The sequence below is a fragment of the Lathyrus oleraceus genome, chromosome 4, assembly GCF_024323335.1.
Source record: "Lathyrus oleraceus cultivar Zhongwan6 chromosome 4, CAAS_Psat_ZW6_1.0, whole genome shotgun sequence".
In the NCBI taxonomy this organism is placed as follows: Eukaryota; Viridiplantae; Streptophyta; class Magnoliopsida; order Fabales; family Fabaceae; genus Lathyrus; species Lathyrus oleraceus.
Window position 1 is genome coordinate 13,738,068 of NC_066582.1, and position 15,479 is coordinate 13,753,546.

The 15,479-nt window shown below is 31.7% G+C and overlaps 1 protein-coding gene across 4 annotated transcripts; it reads left to right on the forward strand.

Moving 5' to 3' along the window:
* Positions 1-7,636: 7,636 nt before the first annotated feature.
* Positions 7,637-14,036, forward strand: LOC127138398 (uncharacterized). 4 transcript variants are annotated; one of them, XR_007808760.1, is made up of 11 exons: positions 7,637-7,805; positions 7,883-7,933; positions 9,621-9,642; positions 9,959-10,073; positions 10,997-11,029; positions 11,490-11,615; positions 12,242-12,348; positions 12,428-12,505; positions 12,595-13,045; positions 13,187-13,289; positions 13,389-14,036. XR_007808760.1 is itself a non-coding variant. In XM_051064836.1 (9 exons), the coding sequence occupies exons 1-9, from the start codon at positions 7,677-7,679 to the stop codon at positions 12,963-12,965; spliced, it is 1,032 nt and encodes a 343-aa protein (XP_050920793.1). In that variant the 5' UTR covers positions 7,637-7,676; the 3' UTR covers positions 12,966-13,105. The 4 variants fall into 4 exon arrangements, 2 of the variants coding, with proteins under 2 accessions (XP_050920793.1, XP_050920794.1); XR_007808759.1 differs by having other exon boundaries at positions 13,187-14,036; XM_051064836.1 differs by lacking the exons at positions 13,187-13,289; positions 13,389-14,036 and having other exon boundaries at positions 12,595-13,105.
* The last annotated feature ends 1,443 nt before the right edge of the window (positions 14,037-15,479 follow it).

A 15,479-nucleotide genomic window follows, 5' to 3' on the forward strand; every position in this document is an offset into this window, starting at 1 on the left:
AGACGGGAACAACCATATTCTTTGAGGATATTGAGTTTGGAGGGAAGAATAGGGTTATAGACTTTGTCTTAGAGGAAGAATCGATAACAATTCCAGAACTAACTCATATAGTTGCTTTTGATCAAGTAATAATAGAACCTCCACAAGACATTGTTGAAATTCCTCAAACTCAAGATGATTTAGTAATTCATGAAGAACAAACTCAAGATCCTCAAGAAAAAGTGTTACAAGAACCAATGCTTTTACGGAGATCCACTAGAGAAAAGAGAAATGTCATTTCGGATGATTACAAAGTCTTTCTCCAAGAACATGAGGAAAATAATGGTATGATGGAAGATGATCCAATCAACTTCTGACAAGCCATGCAAGATTCTAACTCGGAAAAATGGATTGAAGCAATGAAGGATGAGTATAAGTCCATGCAAGACAATAAAGTTTGGGAACTTGTCCCATTACCAGAAGGTGTGAAACCCATTGGTTGCAAATGGATTTTTAATAATAATCGAGATTCTAAAGGTAATGTGGAGAGGTATAAAGCTTGTCTTGTGGCTAAGGGTTATACTTAAAAGGAAGAGATTGAATTTAAAGAGACTTTATCTCCGGTTTCATCAAAAGACTATTTTAGGAAATCATGGCTCTTATTGCACATTATGATTTGGAACTCCATCAAAGGGATGTTAAGATGACTTTCCTCAATGGAAAATTTGATGAAATAATCTATATGGTGCAACCAAAAAACTTTGTGTCGAGAGACTTAAAGAATATGTTTTGCAAATTAATAAAATTCATTTATGGACTAAAATAGGCATCTCGTCAGTGGTACCACAAGTTTCATGAAGTAATTCTCTCATTTGGTTTTGAGGTAAATCTTGTTGAAGATTGTGTGTATCACAAATTTAGTGGGAGCAAATACATTTTCCTGGTCCTATATGTTGATGACATATTGTTTGCCACCAATGATATATGCATGATGCACGAAACTAAGAAATTTCTATCAAGAACATTCAAGATGAAAGATATTGGTGACACCTCCTTTGTATTAGGAATTCAAATACATTGGGACCGATCTTGAGGTATTCTAGGATTATCACAAAGGAGACATATAGAAAAGGTACTTAAAAGGTACTTAAAAGGTTTGACATACGGAATGTAAATCAGGATATACTCCAATTTCTAAGGGAGACAAATTCAGTCTTAGTCAGTGCCCAAAAGGAAACTTAGAAATTCAATAAATGCAAAAGATTCCTTATGTGTCAGTAGTATGGAGTCTGATGTATGCCTAAGTGTGTACGCGTTCGAATATTACGTTCATAGTTGGGATGTTAGGTTGATATTTAAGCAATCCATGAATGGATCATTTGAAAGGAGCCAAAAAAGTTATGAGGTATTTAAAAAGAACAAAAGACTATATGCTCACATATAAGAGGTCGGGCCAACTAGAGATCACTGGATACTCTGACTCAAATTTTGCTGGATGCCAAGATAGTAAAAGATCCACTTCAGGCTATATTTACATGTTGGCTGGTGGTATAGTTTCTTGACGCATTGCTAAGCAAACTCTTACGACTTCATCCACCATGGCAGTAGAGTTTATAGCATGTTATGAGACATCTAACCATGGGATTTGGCTAAGGAATATTGTCATTGGGCTATGAATTGTGGAAGGAATTAAAAGACCACTTAAGTTATAGTGTGACAAAACAATCAGTTGTCATGTATTCCAACAATAATAGGAGCTCGACCAAGTCAAAACATATTGACATCAAGTTTCTAGTTGTTAAGGAAAGAGTACAGAGTGGACAGATTTCCATAGAACACTTGAGGACAAACTCCATGATAACGGATCCTCTTACAAAAGGTCTTCCACCCAAGATCTTTCATGAGCACACTGATTGCATGGGTGTTTTACCGTTAGAGGAGTCTTTGGTTTAGTGGGAGTTAGTCAATTATGAATTTTATGTTCTGTGTTTGGTATTATGTATGCATACTATGATTTTGGATATTTTTCAATTAATAAAGTTTGATATTCTGTACAATAAAGTTATTGAATGATCTCAATAACATAAAGTAGGACCAGTTGAAGATCGACATATACAGACCAACTTCGTGTGATTTTCATGTTGCATATTTCATGATGGATCTATTTCATTTAGTTGTGTCACTATTGGTGATCATTGATGGGTTTAGTTATGATTGATATAACGAAAATCACTTTGATTATGTATATTAACATGACTAATGGACGAGATAATTTGGATATGCTTAAGGAATACAATGACGAATTTTGAGCTCATAAAGTCTAACACATGTGTATGATTACATATGTGACCAGTGAGAGATTGTTAGAACTTTTAGGTCACAATTGTAATATTACATGTGTTAGGGCTATTATGTAATTAGCCTGAGTTGTAATAGTATAATTAATAATTTTGTGGCTAAAAGCATAAATATCATGAAAGGTAAAATTAATATGTAGATGTCATAAGTCAATATCTAATTTGATAAGGGACCAAATTAGAATATTAAAAACTAAGAAATAACCCTAAGATTATTTATAGCAGTTATGATCCCCATTTGTAGATAATGCAAAATGACTTATCATAAATTCTCTCCATCCCGTCAGAGGAGAATCAAGGAGTCATAGAGGAACTCTATAAATCGGAAGATCAAATACCCGTAAACTTTCACTGATTTACAATGGCAAACTCAGGTACGCTTATGCTTTTATTTTCTAATTGAATTTTGATATGGGTTTAAGGGATACAAGTTCATGGGTTATTGACTCATAGGCATTAGTTTAGAGTTATGTTCTTGATTTCTATATCAATAGATATCATAAGGTTATGAACAAATCTAACAAGTTAATACCTGAGATAAAGGGCGATTCAAAGGTATATGTCGTTATTTATTTTTACTAGTGTTTTTCCTCTTGTCTAACATTTATTTTATTTTAATTTTGTCATTGTGGAAACATAATCATTTGTGAAAAAAGAAAAAAAAAAAAGACCATCTTATGTTATTGATTTGTTGTTGCTCTGTTTATTTTTAATAGTGTTTTCCCTCTTTTCACTATGATCTGTTTCTTCTTTTTAATTTGTTTTTATTGTTTGTGTTGTTTGGTTACACTATGATAATGTAAAATTTGAATGAGCTATGAATGAAAATTTTGCTTTTATTGTTTTTCGAGTTTTACTCATGTTATTACACAGTAAAAGAATACTTGTTATATGCTCTTATTGTCTTTCAATTTCTTAAGTAAAATGGTTGTGTTCTTATGTTCTTATGGTCTTTTATTTTCATGTTCTGGTGTTTTGATATGTTTTTTCATAGGAAACTCCTGTTGGAATCAAAACAATGAAATTAGAACAGAAGAAGTGAGATTTTCGGCTTTACCTTTTTATTTCCAAAAAAATATATGGTTTTTTATTTACTTTTAATTTTGTTAGTTTGTTAGTTTGGTAGAGAAAGTTAATTATTTTTGTGTTTGATTCTATTTGTTAAGTAGCGATATGAAAGGAATTCTAGAGGATTGAAAATTTTCTGTAGAGCCTAGAACTCCAAACAAGGCTTATGTTTGTATTTTTTGTCATGGATATGGTGATTAGTGATTATCATGTGTGCTTCTATTTCTTTTAATTTTGTGTATTATTAGTGTATTACTTAATATGAATTTTAAATGGTGAAATCACTATACATTTAAATTGATTTTAATAATATATTGATCTTGATGAATGATGTAACCAATATATCTCCAGATTTATCATATTTATTAGGATATGTGATTAATGACAAAGTCTTATGATGAATAAATAATTGAATTGACTATGTGATAAATTATTTATTTTAATTAATTAGACTTATTAGATTCGTTTTAATGAAAATTGAGGGTTTGTCACTTTTAAAATAAAAATAAAAATTACAAAGTTATTTTTTCTGTAATTGGGCCAATTATTTTTCAAGGTCCAAACCGGTCAATCAAAAAACCCGTCAAATCGAAAAATTGAAAATCGAACAAATCGAAATTATACTCAGTCGAAGTTGAGTCTCTATTTACCACCAGCTGTTTAGTTTGGGAAAATTTTACCTTATACCCCTACATTTATCCTTCCACCCCTACATTTTATAAAAAATACCAATTTTATCCTTATATATTTTTAATTTATTTATTATTTTATTTTTTAAATATTTTTAAAATTTTATTTTTGTGTACCGAAGACTTTGCAAAAGAGTTCCGGTATTCATTTTTCAAGTATATTTTTAATATTTTTTTATGTACAGGAAGACTTTGCAAAAGAATTCCGGTAGTTAATTTTGTGTACCGGAAGACTTTGCAAAAGAGTTTCGGTAGTCATTTTTCAAATATTTTTTTAACATTTTTTTGTGAGTACCGGAAGACTTTGCAAAAGAGTTCCGGTAATCAAATTTTATGTACCGGAGACTTTACAAAAGAGTTCCGGTAGTCATTTTCAAATATTTTTTTAACATTTTTTTGTGTACCTGAAGACTTTGCAAAAGAGTTCCGGTAGTCAATTTTTGTGAACCGGAAGACTTTGCAAAAGAGTTCCGGTACTCATTTTCAAACATTTTTTGACTTTTTTTTGTATACCGGAAGACTTTGTAAAAGAGTTCCGGTAGTCAATTTTTGTGTACCGGAGCTCTTTTGTAAAGTCTTCCGGTACATAAAAAAAAGTTTAAAAAATACGTGAAAAATGACTACCGAAATTCTTTTACAAAGTATTCCGGTATGTAAAATAAAAATTTAAAAATATTTAAATAATAAAATAATAAATTATTTAAAAATATATAAGGATAAAATTGGTATTTTTTATAAAATGTAGGGGGCATAAGGATAAATGTAGGGGTATAAGGTAAAATTTTCTTAGTTTGGTTTGGATATTTGGGCTCGAATCCGTTCGAGCCCGACCGTTTGTCCACCCCTACTCTTAGGGAGGGAAATGTTTGTGCTGACTATATAATAAAACATGAAACATTTAACTTGATACCCCCTAATTAAACCTGACACCCCCATACTTTCATATTATCAAAACTGTCCCTGATGGAAACTTGAATGAAATTTACGTTTAAAATTTTTGGTAGGCAAAATGAATTTTCTGATACGTATAAAATTTCCGGTAGTGTATTATAAATTTTCGATATACCGTAAATTTATAATTTCCAGTATGTTACAAATAATTCAAAAAAATTGAAATTTACAGGTTGATACCGAAAAATTTTCGGTAGTATTATTTGTGTGAAATTATAAATGCTCAGGATATTGCTGACAATTTTGGATGACTGTGATTGTATCGATGATTTTGTGTGGCCCATAATAAGTGCAAAGTTGTATAAATAGGGGGTGACATGTTATTTGATTAAAAAATCTCGAAAAATACATTTTCCTTAATTTTTGATTAAGACATAGGTGTACTTCAACGGAGCCTCACCTCCCGTAGAGTTTCGACTTCTGGATGGCATCACATCTCTCACCGACCCGACGTTCAAGTTGAATGAATTGTTGGCCGATACCAAAAACAGAAAGGTGAGAAAGATCGAGTTTCATGAAGATTGGATTGATACTGATGGGAGGGTGAAATACAACTTTATTGAGTTGAAGACGGATGAAGATGTGAAGGAAATGTGGATATCATTTCGCCGTAGGATAACAAAGGGGCCGATCGAGTTAAATGCTAAGATTTCAAGGTTTGTCAATGACATAATGAAGATGATGAAATATCCAGAATCATCTGGTAGTGCCTAAGTTTTCTTATTTATCACTGTTTTTATAAGTTATGTAATCGTTTATCAAATGTTAGTTTATATTGATGTAGCATGAATAGAAGATCAAAAAAATTATGTAATAAAAAAGTTTATGATGAAGATGTCTGAGTAATATACAAATAATACATAATATATAAAAGATGTCTAAATAGGCCCTCCACGGGCTATGTGTGCAGTCCGAGCTAATCTAGTATAAACCTTGACATCTGGGTTCACCAAACTCATGTGGTTATCCATAATAACTGCAATAATCTAGAAGCGTTGCTGGTCATTGGTTGTAGTAGGACGAGGCGACACGTCATCAACAGGTACCCCAACATCAGAAGGCCCAACATCACCTATATCCTCAAGAGGTGGAATGATGTGAAAGTGTGATACATCGAGGTACCACTTTAAGTAATCATCCTAACACTACAATGAGTGTTGAACCCTAACTGCTCGATCTCTAATGGCACGACCAGAGCTGATGAAGTTACTCTAAAACCACCAATCAATGTCCGCAGATGGTATATCTAGAACTGGTTATGGGATACTCTAAACATAACCATATGTCGCAGACACCTCTCAGATAAGTGTCTAACAACCATGGTCTCCCACCCCATATAACCAAAATATAATGAAGACTCGTTGAACTCACGGTTGACTCTATGCCATAGTCGTAACGCCACATGGTCTCCCATTGCAAATGAAGGAAACAAAATTAAAAAAAAATCCAACAAAAATAGGAAGAAAAAAATGCAACTACCAGAAATTTAACAATTTTCGGTATGAAAATATATTTTGTATCCACATCGGAAATTTCAAAATTTCCGATAAAAAACAAGTGTTTATAACTACCAGAAATTCTGAAATTTTCGCTAAGCCAAAAGGGATTTTATGACGAAAATTTTGAAATTTCCAATAAAATACTAAGCCTTAATATCAGAAATTTTGAAATTTCCGATAAAAATTCCATTTTTTTTGGAATTTACGATAAAAATTTTATTGTTTTTGAAATTTCCGATAGTTGATTCGAATATTCCAATATCGTCCTAGAATTTTTAAAAATCCGCTTCAGTACTATAAATTTCGGATATGGATGAAGTGATTTTGTAAAGGTAATGATGTCTTTTCATACGTCTTAGGGGGAGAGTGTCAAGTTTAATTGGGGAGGTGACAGAAAGAATTTTCCAAAACATGAGGTTGATAATGATGCGACATACCGATCTTTTGCAGAGCTTCATGTAAGAATCATCATTAGAATTTATTTTCTAACTAATTTCTTTCTTTCTTTTTTCTTTTCTTTTTCTTAATTCTTAATTGTGAAAAAAAAAACACTCTTAAATAATTTAAGTATTATTAAATTTATTACTATTTAAATTTTAGACTTTATTACCGTTTATGTCCTTTAATATTACTTGATTTACAAAATTGATCCCATATTTTAAATTTAAATAGTTTTAATCTTTTTTTTATTTTTATATTTAAAATTAATAATATTTTTTATTTTTAAATGACAATTTTAAAAAATTATTAAAAAAATCAAAAATATTTAATTTAAATTAAAATGATTAATTTTATCCAAATTGAGAGATAAAAAATGTAATTTAGGTATGATAATTTTTTGAAAAATATATTTTTAATTTTCATTTTGAGATTAATTACTATACACTGTCAGTGTAAAAAGTTTTACACCGTCGGTTCATCACCATCACCCGTTTGTATTACTTTATAGATTTTTAAAATAAAAGTCAAATTTCTTTTAATATCCAACGTCTATAATTAACTGATGGTGTAAAACTCTTTTAGACTGACAGTGTTTTTCAATTAATCTCTTTAATTTTTTAATCTTTAACAAACTTTATTTTTTATTTAAAATTAACCCTGTTTTAGACGGTGGGTCGAAGAACTCATATCTTATGTTGAGCACGTGTTTTCACGCGCCGTCCATTTTTTCGTTAAGCAGTTGCACGACGAGGTTGAAGCGTAACCTTTATCGCTCTTCAATGGCGTCATCTTCTGTTCGAATTGTCATCGTCGGCGATGTGGTATAACTAACTAACTCTCTTTACATTTCTATACACATAATCATCATATTCACTGAAAACTCGTTAATCTTGTCAAGCATGATTGCTGGAACTTTGAACAAGATTCCAAAGCACTTCAATTCCTCCAGGTAATTTTCTTCCCTATTTATTATTCACGTATAATGATTTTATTCATACGCGTTCTTTCGAGCAAAAACCTGGAATCATGCTAGTTAAAATCCAGATTTGAATAGTAAAATCCCACTATTTTGCGCGGTTATGCTTGCTCTTAGCGATTAAGAGTCTTCGATATTTGAAACATTAATGTGATTGTGTTTATGAATGAATTTTAGTTTATATAAGTACCTGAAGTGTGATTTAGGGTTTTAATTATCTTACTTGTGAGCTATGCTTGTGAATTTAAATTTTTACAAGTATTTTAAGTGATTTAAGGTTTTCTTTGTCTTACTAATGCTATTTTATATGCATATATAGAAATGAACTTATGTGCATAAATATGAGTTTTAGAATTTTGCAGAAGCTTACTATTAGCTTTACGATTTTACTTCCCCTTTCCAATTTTGCGTGAAATCGCAATTTTTGCTATTTACTTGGCCACAAATCCATTGAGCCATGAGAGAACCAAACAAGTGGACATTGATTGCCACTTCATTCGATAACATGCTCAATCTCGGTTTCTCAAACTTGTTCATGTCAAATCAGCTCAACAGCTTGCATATCCTCTAACAAAAGCTTTGCAGACCTCTTTTTCAACTTGTTATTCCCAATTTGGTGGGTTTGCTTGATCTCTATCTCTCAGTTTGAGGGGGAGTATTACATGGTTATTTGAGCAACTGGCTGTTTAATGTTAGAATCATATGCTTACTGTCAAAGTAAGTTAGTTAGTTTAGTTATTATTCTGCTTCTTTCAAGGTCTCAGGTTCGAATCCCGCTAGAGGCAAACAATTCTTGTGTTGGGCCAAGTCCATAAGAGCTTTGCTCTGGCTTAAAACGGGCCCCACACAAGTGAATGGTGAGATTGGTTCCCTTGGATTAGTCGGTCGCAAGGCCGGATACTAAGATTTTAGAAAAAAAGAGTTTAGTTATTATTCTTCTCAATTAAACTGAATTTATATATAAGGTCAAGGATTTTCTTTGTATATTCATTCTTGCATTTTATCACCACGAATTCACAAAATGATTAGAGCACATTGCTCTCTTGACCAAAACTTTTATCTTTTTCTCTCATTTTCTTTTGTTGGAGAGTCTAATTTGCTTAACTCAATATAGATTCCTATCCACCTCCATCTTCATACTCACATCATTCTATTTTTAGATATGTGATGAATGTTTTTCAACATGCTTATTCATATGCAAATAGTTTGTAGAATTTACTTGCTTAAGATATAAGATGTCATTTGATAGGCACTTAATTAAGTTGATTACTCAATCGCACCCTTTATATAGAAAGGTTGTAAAAGAATGTTAAGTAAGATTAAAGATTGGTTAGATACTTGAGAATAACCCAAAGGCTATGCCCTTGATTGGGTAATCGATTTATCTCATTTCCATAGTATGTTTTATATCTTCACTCTGAATTTTCAATATCCAAAAGTCGGTCGCTTAATTTTTATTTACTCCAAACCATAGTGTGTGTTAACATTTGCGATACTGAAGTCTATAAAGAAAGAAATCGTGCTGTTTGTGTATTAGTGCACAAGTTGAATCAATCATGTATTATTTTACAGTTAGTTTCCTTTATGTTAATTTACATGAATATGTATATCTGATCCATCAAACTAATCTGTATTCGGCGGGGCTTGTATTGCAGTGCAGCCAGATTTGGTGCTCTTTACAGGCAAGTTTCATTATTACTGCTACTCAACCTATCGCACTATGGTGATATTTCTTAAATAAATTTAGTGCCTTTGGTTCTTCATGCCCTATTCTTTTTAGGGAGAAAATATCCGGAGCATACCTTTGAAATTTTGTGTTGAATGCCATGGCATTGTTCTGTTGCACGTCTAAATTACTTACAACTGTTCACTATTTTCATCATACACTGTTTCTTATAGTCTATACTGTTCCTTATATTATATCAATGATAGTTTTAATCGTATAATTCATACTCTGTTTACATCCCTTTTCAGTTATCCTGAATTGAATTTTGTTAGGTGATTTTGGTGAAGAAAATCTTGAAGTCGTTCGAAGTGTTGCAAATGTTGAATTTGCTAAAGCAGTTATATTAGGAAACCATGACTCCTGGTTTACTAAGAAGTTTTCTGAAAGGTGAATTTTACATGTTTGTCCGGGAATCATTTCGCTAGTGTGTGTGGTGGAAAGCTTCATGGTCTTAGCTTCTCCCCAAAGACTCAAGACAATTTCATTTTCTTTTAATACAAATGATGGAATACAACAACAATAAATGTACAATGTGAGCAAGGAGTCAAGAACACTTCTTTTACTCGCCTGCATTTCCCTCTCTCTTCAAAAGAAAAGCACCTGCACCGCACACACATAGAGAGACAGACACAGACAATCCCATCAATCCAATAATTTTGGATTCAAGTTTTGTCTGTGTTAAGGCAACATTGCATCAGGCGTCCTTTAGCTTAATATAAAGTTTCAAACATGTCTTTTATTTCTCTTGTGTGTCATATAAGTCATTTATGTTTAAGAAGTCAAATGTTGGACCAAATTTTTATTCTTACCTAACAATTTAAAAAAGTAAATTATAAATTCAATTCATTAAGATAACATTTAAGTTACATCATAATGACTTTTTCAACATCTAATCCATCAAAAGTAACATCGTAATTTTTAGTTTTCATCTAAAGCTTGTGACCTAGTTGTTGCCATTGAGGGTCTACTTATAGTGTTGAGTGGTGTTTTTATTTTTTAATAAGTTGAGTGGTGAAAGATTATTTACAGTATATAATTCAATGATCGTGTACACAAATTTGTAACATAAATAGACTAAGAATGAAATTTGGTTTAACACTTCTAAATACTTTTTAAGATAAAAGATTCATATGACACAAAAAAGATAAATGACATGTTTGAAACTTTAAATTAAGTTAAAGGACCTCCAATGCAGTTTTTCCGTATGATAACTACATATCATATGAAGTTTGTTTTCTGCTCTTTAAGTCTTAGTTGCAAGTACTGATTTCTAGTCCAATTTTAGACTAACACTTTTAATTAAATGTTAGTGAGAAGGATAAAGTTCAGCTTCAGCTTGAATGGTAAGCACTAAAGATTTAATTCTTTCTAGGAGTTTCTTATCTAATTTATTAATGTCACTTTGTACATTTTAATTTCTTACCTTATGAGTACAATCTTGATGCCTCACTCAGCGGGTAAACGATTTTATTGTTGTTATTCTATTAGTACATTCCTGATGAGAGCTTTTTTTTTTGTCACAATCAATTGCTGGTATGCATATATAATGGACCAGTTTTCCTAATTCCTTGCCCGTTGAAGGTGTGGAAAAGATTCTAAGATCTCAATGCTGACTTATTAACTGTGAAACAAAAATTCTCAAATGTAGAGAAGTTATCAAATCCCGAGGAAGAAATTAAATTACTTAAAAGCCTAATTGGCACCTTTCTCAATTTACTGAAAAGTTCATTTATAATGCTTTGTTTTTATAGGATTATTACTTGGAAAGTTAATGATAAATGAATGTATTACTGTAAACCTCAGCCTTGGCAAGGAGCATGTGGCTTATCAACGTTTAGATTTACCTCTAATAAAAGTAAGTGTTGTTGGTGGACGGCCATTTTCTTGTGGGGGTACCTCATTATTTCGAAAAAAGCTGCTGTCTGCAAGGTGTGTACTGTATAAAATCAATTGTAGACATTTTTTTCTCTAAGGGGCTCAAATCAAATGTATATTAATATTTTAAGATTCCAACATTTGCTTCTTATCCCATCAGTAGAGTTGAATTTACTTATTTGCACTAATTATGTGGTCACTTTTAAGGATTTTCAAACTGTTTCTTTAAGCTTTTGTTTTTTGAATTTGAAGTCTGATTATAATGAAAAGTGAGTTTGAGTATCTCCTGAAATATAATCTGATTATAATGAGTGAAATAGATAAAGAGTATTAAAAAAATGATTTTTATTACTGTAAGTAACAAAAAAAACCTTGTACTTAACATAACAATCACTATAAAGTGATCAGTTTTTTAGACAATATAAATCACCCTATTTTAATCTTGAATGAAGGGAGTCACTATGTTATCTAGTTATGTTTCTAATGTATTTCACATATCTTGCAGCCCCTTGAATTACCTGATTTTAATATCCGCCATTTTCATAAGGCATATAAGTAACAGCAAAAGTGAAGTTTAATGGTCTTTTATACTTATGAAGAAGATAATATTATGTGGTTTTTTAAAATTACTGAAGTTGCCACTGTAGCTCAATCAATATCAAATTTGAACTTTTTCTTAGATATGGAGTTAAAGACATGGATGAGAGTGCCAAGAGAATCCAGAAAGCTGCTCTTGGTACACCAGAGAATCATTTTCTAATACTACTTGCACATAATGGACCCACAGGTGAACCACAGAATCTCCTCTCTGGCAGTTCTGGCTTGTCACACCAAATACCAAAATGATTCCTGAATTTTTTGTGCAGGCCTTGGTTCTGGTTTGAATGATATATGTGGTAAAGATTGGGAATTTAAGGGCGATGGTGGTGATCATGGTGACCCAGGTAATAGTTTGCAAGTGTGATGGAGATGATGCAAACTATGCAAAAATGATATACTGATTTTAACCTATTTTATTATGTTTGTACGACAGATCTAGCATGTGCAATATCCTTGCTAAAAGAGAACAATGAGGTATCTATCCCATTAGTTGTGTTTGGTCACATGCACAAAGAGCTTGCACATGGCAATGGTTTTAGGAAAATGATTGTTGTTGGGGCTGACAACACCATATATTTGAATGGGGCCATTGTCCCACGGGTCAAAAGTTTGGATGACGGCAACAAGAGAAGCTTAGACAATGAAAGTCCTCTTTCCTCACTAGAGATAAAAGGCACAGCAAGAGCCTTTACTTTAGTTGAGCTTTCAGAAGGAAGAGTTACCAAGGTTGCAGAAAGTTGGGTAGCAGTTGTCGAAGATAGGACCACATTAATAGAAGAGTATGTATTATTTGAGCGCAATTAAGAGTCAAGATCCTCATCTTCTATGTTTAGATTCCTGCTTCAGTCACATGGTTTTTAATGCATAGACAAATACAGCCCAAGGTGACATATGTTTTGATACTAAACTCCTTATATAAAAGAATACATCGTATTTAATGTTAATATATGGTGTAAGGATTGACATGGGCTTTGATACCAGTTCCTTATATTAGATTTTGATAACTCGTACGTTCTTTTTAGCAGATAAGATACCTATCTGTTTTTGCTTGTCCTTACACATTTGGATACATGGTGAATAAGGTTGGTATGTATTTTGGATTATCCAGGTGTTCCATCTGTCGTCATGGTGCGTATTCTTATGTGATGTCATTTTACTATCTAACATTTACTTGCATTCGCAAGTTGCGAGCACTATGCGTGGATTTTTTTGCTTTTGATAGGGCAGGTCCAGATCATTTTCGCATTTGCTTTTGTATGGACCCAATGACAATTGCAGATGGTTGTGAGCTTTGTGATCCTATCTGGTCCATGAAATGTCTCCCATAACTTTGAGATATTCCAAAGTAAAGGCTAAAGATAACCATGACATTGAAGGCTGACAAGGCTAAAGATGATCATGACATTGAAGGCTAACCAAATTTGTGATGATTTTGGTTTGGTGAACTTATCTTTTTTTCCTTCTTCCTTGGTTAATAAATTATTGGAATGATCCACTCAAGTAAAAGAAATGAGCCATTTCCTATTTGGTAGATATGCAATTAGCATATGGCATGTTACATAAATACTATCACTCAAGCACCATTCCTTCACACCTTTTTAAAGCCTGCCATTCTATAAAAGTGTGGAGTAACATTAGTACTGTCTTTTCTCTCTTGTCTTCTGAATGTTTGGTGCACCAAATTCCAAGTGGTCTATGACCATACTTTTGACTCAGTCTGTTACTTTATAGCCATTTCATAACACACAAAATGCAAAGGAAAAGTATTCCTTACCTCTTTTCTTGGTAACAAATGCCATTCACATTGATTCTGACCATGCTAAAAGTTGTTTGTAATATTTTTAGTAGTAAAATTTGGAGCACCATTTTAGATTAGCGTGGTAAATGTGACAACAAATACCAAATGCTCTTACACTCCCGGTGATAGATTTTGATTGGGAGGGTTTTTGAAGGATTTTTGTTTCCTAGTAACACCAATAATTTGAAGGAACTCAAAAATTTGTATTGGGGGAGGATTTTGAAGGGTTTAAACAAATTGTTCGAATATAATTTTTATTGTTATAATATTTTTAAAAAAATATAAATGACAAATATTATTTTATCATTCTAAACAAAATCTTTTAAAAAAATTGTTAAAAAAGTTTCTATATAATTTAAAAAAATTATTTTTTGAAATCCTCCCTTTCCCTCCTAATCAAACTCCCAAAGAAAATCTTGGATGGAGGATTGGTTTTTTGAAACTCTTCTTTTGTCTTCCCTCCAAACTATTAGATAAAGTTTTAGGGGTTGGTTAGCGAGTTGATTTTTAGACGGTTTTAGAGGAAAAGAATTTGCAAGATTACACTTAAATTGTCAATATATATTTAATATTAAAAAATAATTTAAAACATGATATTGTATAGCATGTATATGTATTTTTTTTATTATAGAATATTCAAATAAATATTAAAAATATGACGTAGTGTTCCAAAACTCTTATCTAAAAATCAACTTGCAAATAAATTCATAGAAAACTTTGTTTCAATAATCTAATTCATGTTTCTCTAGAAGTATGTTTTGGGGAAGAACTTGAACTTCCAAATTCACTATTAAATGGGAAAATGTAATTTTATAAATTTGAAGTTCGAACTAATAAATATTATTAACAAGGAAGGTTAGAAACACAAATCATTTTCGAGTAACATCTAGTCTTTTATTAGATAAAATTAACGTGAATTTAGTTTTTATATGTGAGATTATGGTGGTAATCTGAATAATAGATAATTTATAATAGAGTTGTCTTTACTTTATTAAGAGGATTTATTTTGTTAGAAATTATCGATTCAATCTATAAGGATCGATGACTTATAGGATTGGTGAGAGAATTGGGACTTGGGCAATGTGGGGTGCAATTGCATTGTGATAGTTAGAGTATCGTTTATTTGACACTCTAATTAATTTTCATATTGTTTCCTCAAAGATTACAGCTTCACTTTATTTAATTTCTCATCTCCACCATATACTTTTTTGAGAGTGTCCTAAACCTCTTTGACAGTTTCTTATTCGATAATCTTCTCAAAGATATTTGAATCCACATATTGATAGATCAAGAACAAATATTTCTCATATTTCTTGCTCATTTCATCATTAGCATCTCTTTGTATCTCAGTAGCATTTGTCTCTAGCGTCAAGAAACCGTCATTCACGATTTCAAACACATATTAAAATCTGAATATTACATTCATCTGAGCACATTATGTATCATAACTTTCTCCCTCGAAAATTAGTAGATTGTTTAAGAGTTGGTTGGAGGTAGTGCTTCCATTTGCCACGGTTAGA

What these genes read in the sequence shown, in the direction of transcription:
- LOC127138398 (XM_051064836.1), top strand. Translation starts at nt 7,677, where the DNA reads ATGTTGAGCACGTGTTTTCACGCGCCGTCCATTTTTTCGTTAAGCAGT. An exon ending in AGATTTGGTGCTCTTTACAG is followed by an intron (nt 9,643 to 9,958) that starts GCAAGTTTCATT and finishes GAATTTTGTTAG; the next exon opens with GTGATTTTGGTGAAGAAAAT. An exon ending in ACTAAGAAGTTTTCTGAAAG is followed by an intron (nt 10,074 to 10,996) that starts GTGAATTTTACA and finishes ATTAAATGTTAG; the next exon opens with TGAGAAGGATAAAGTTCAGC.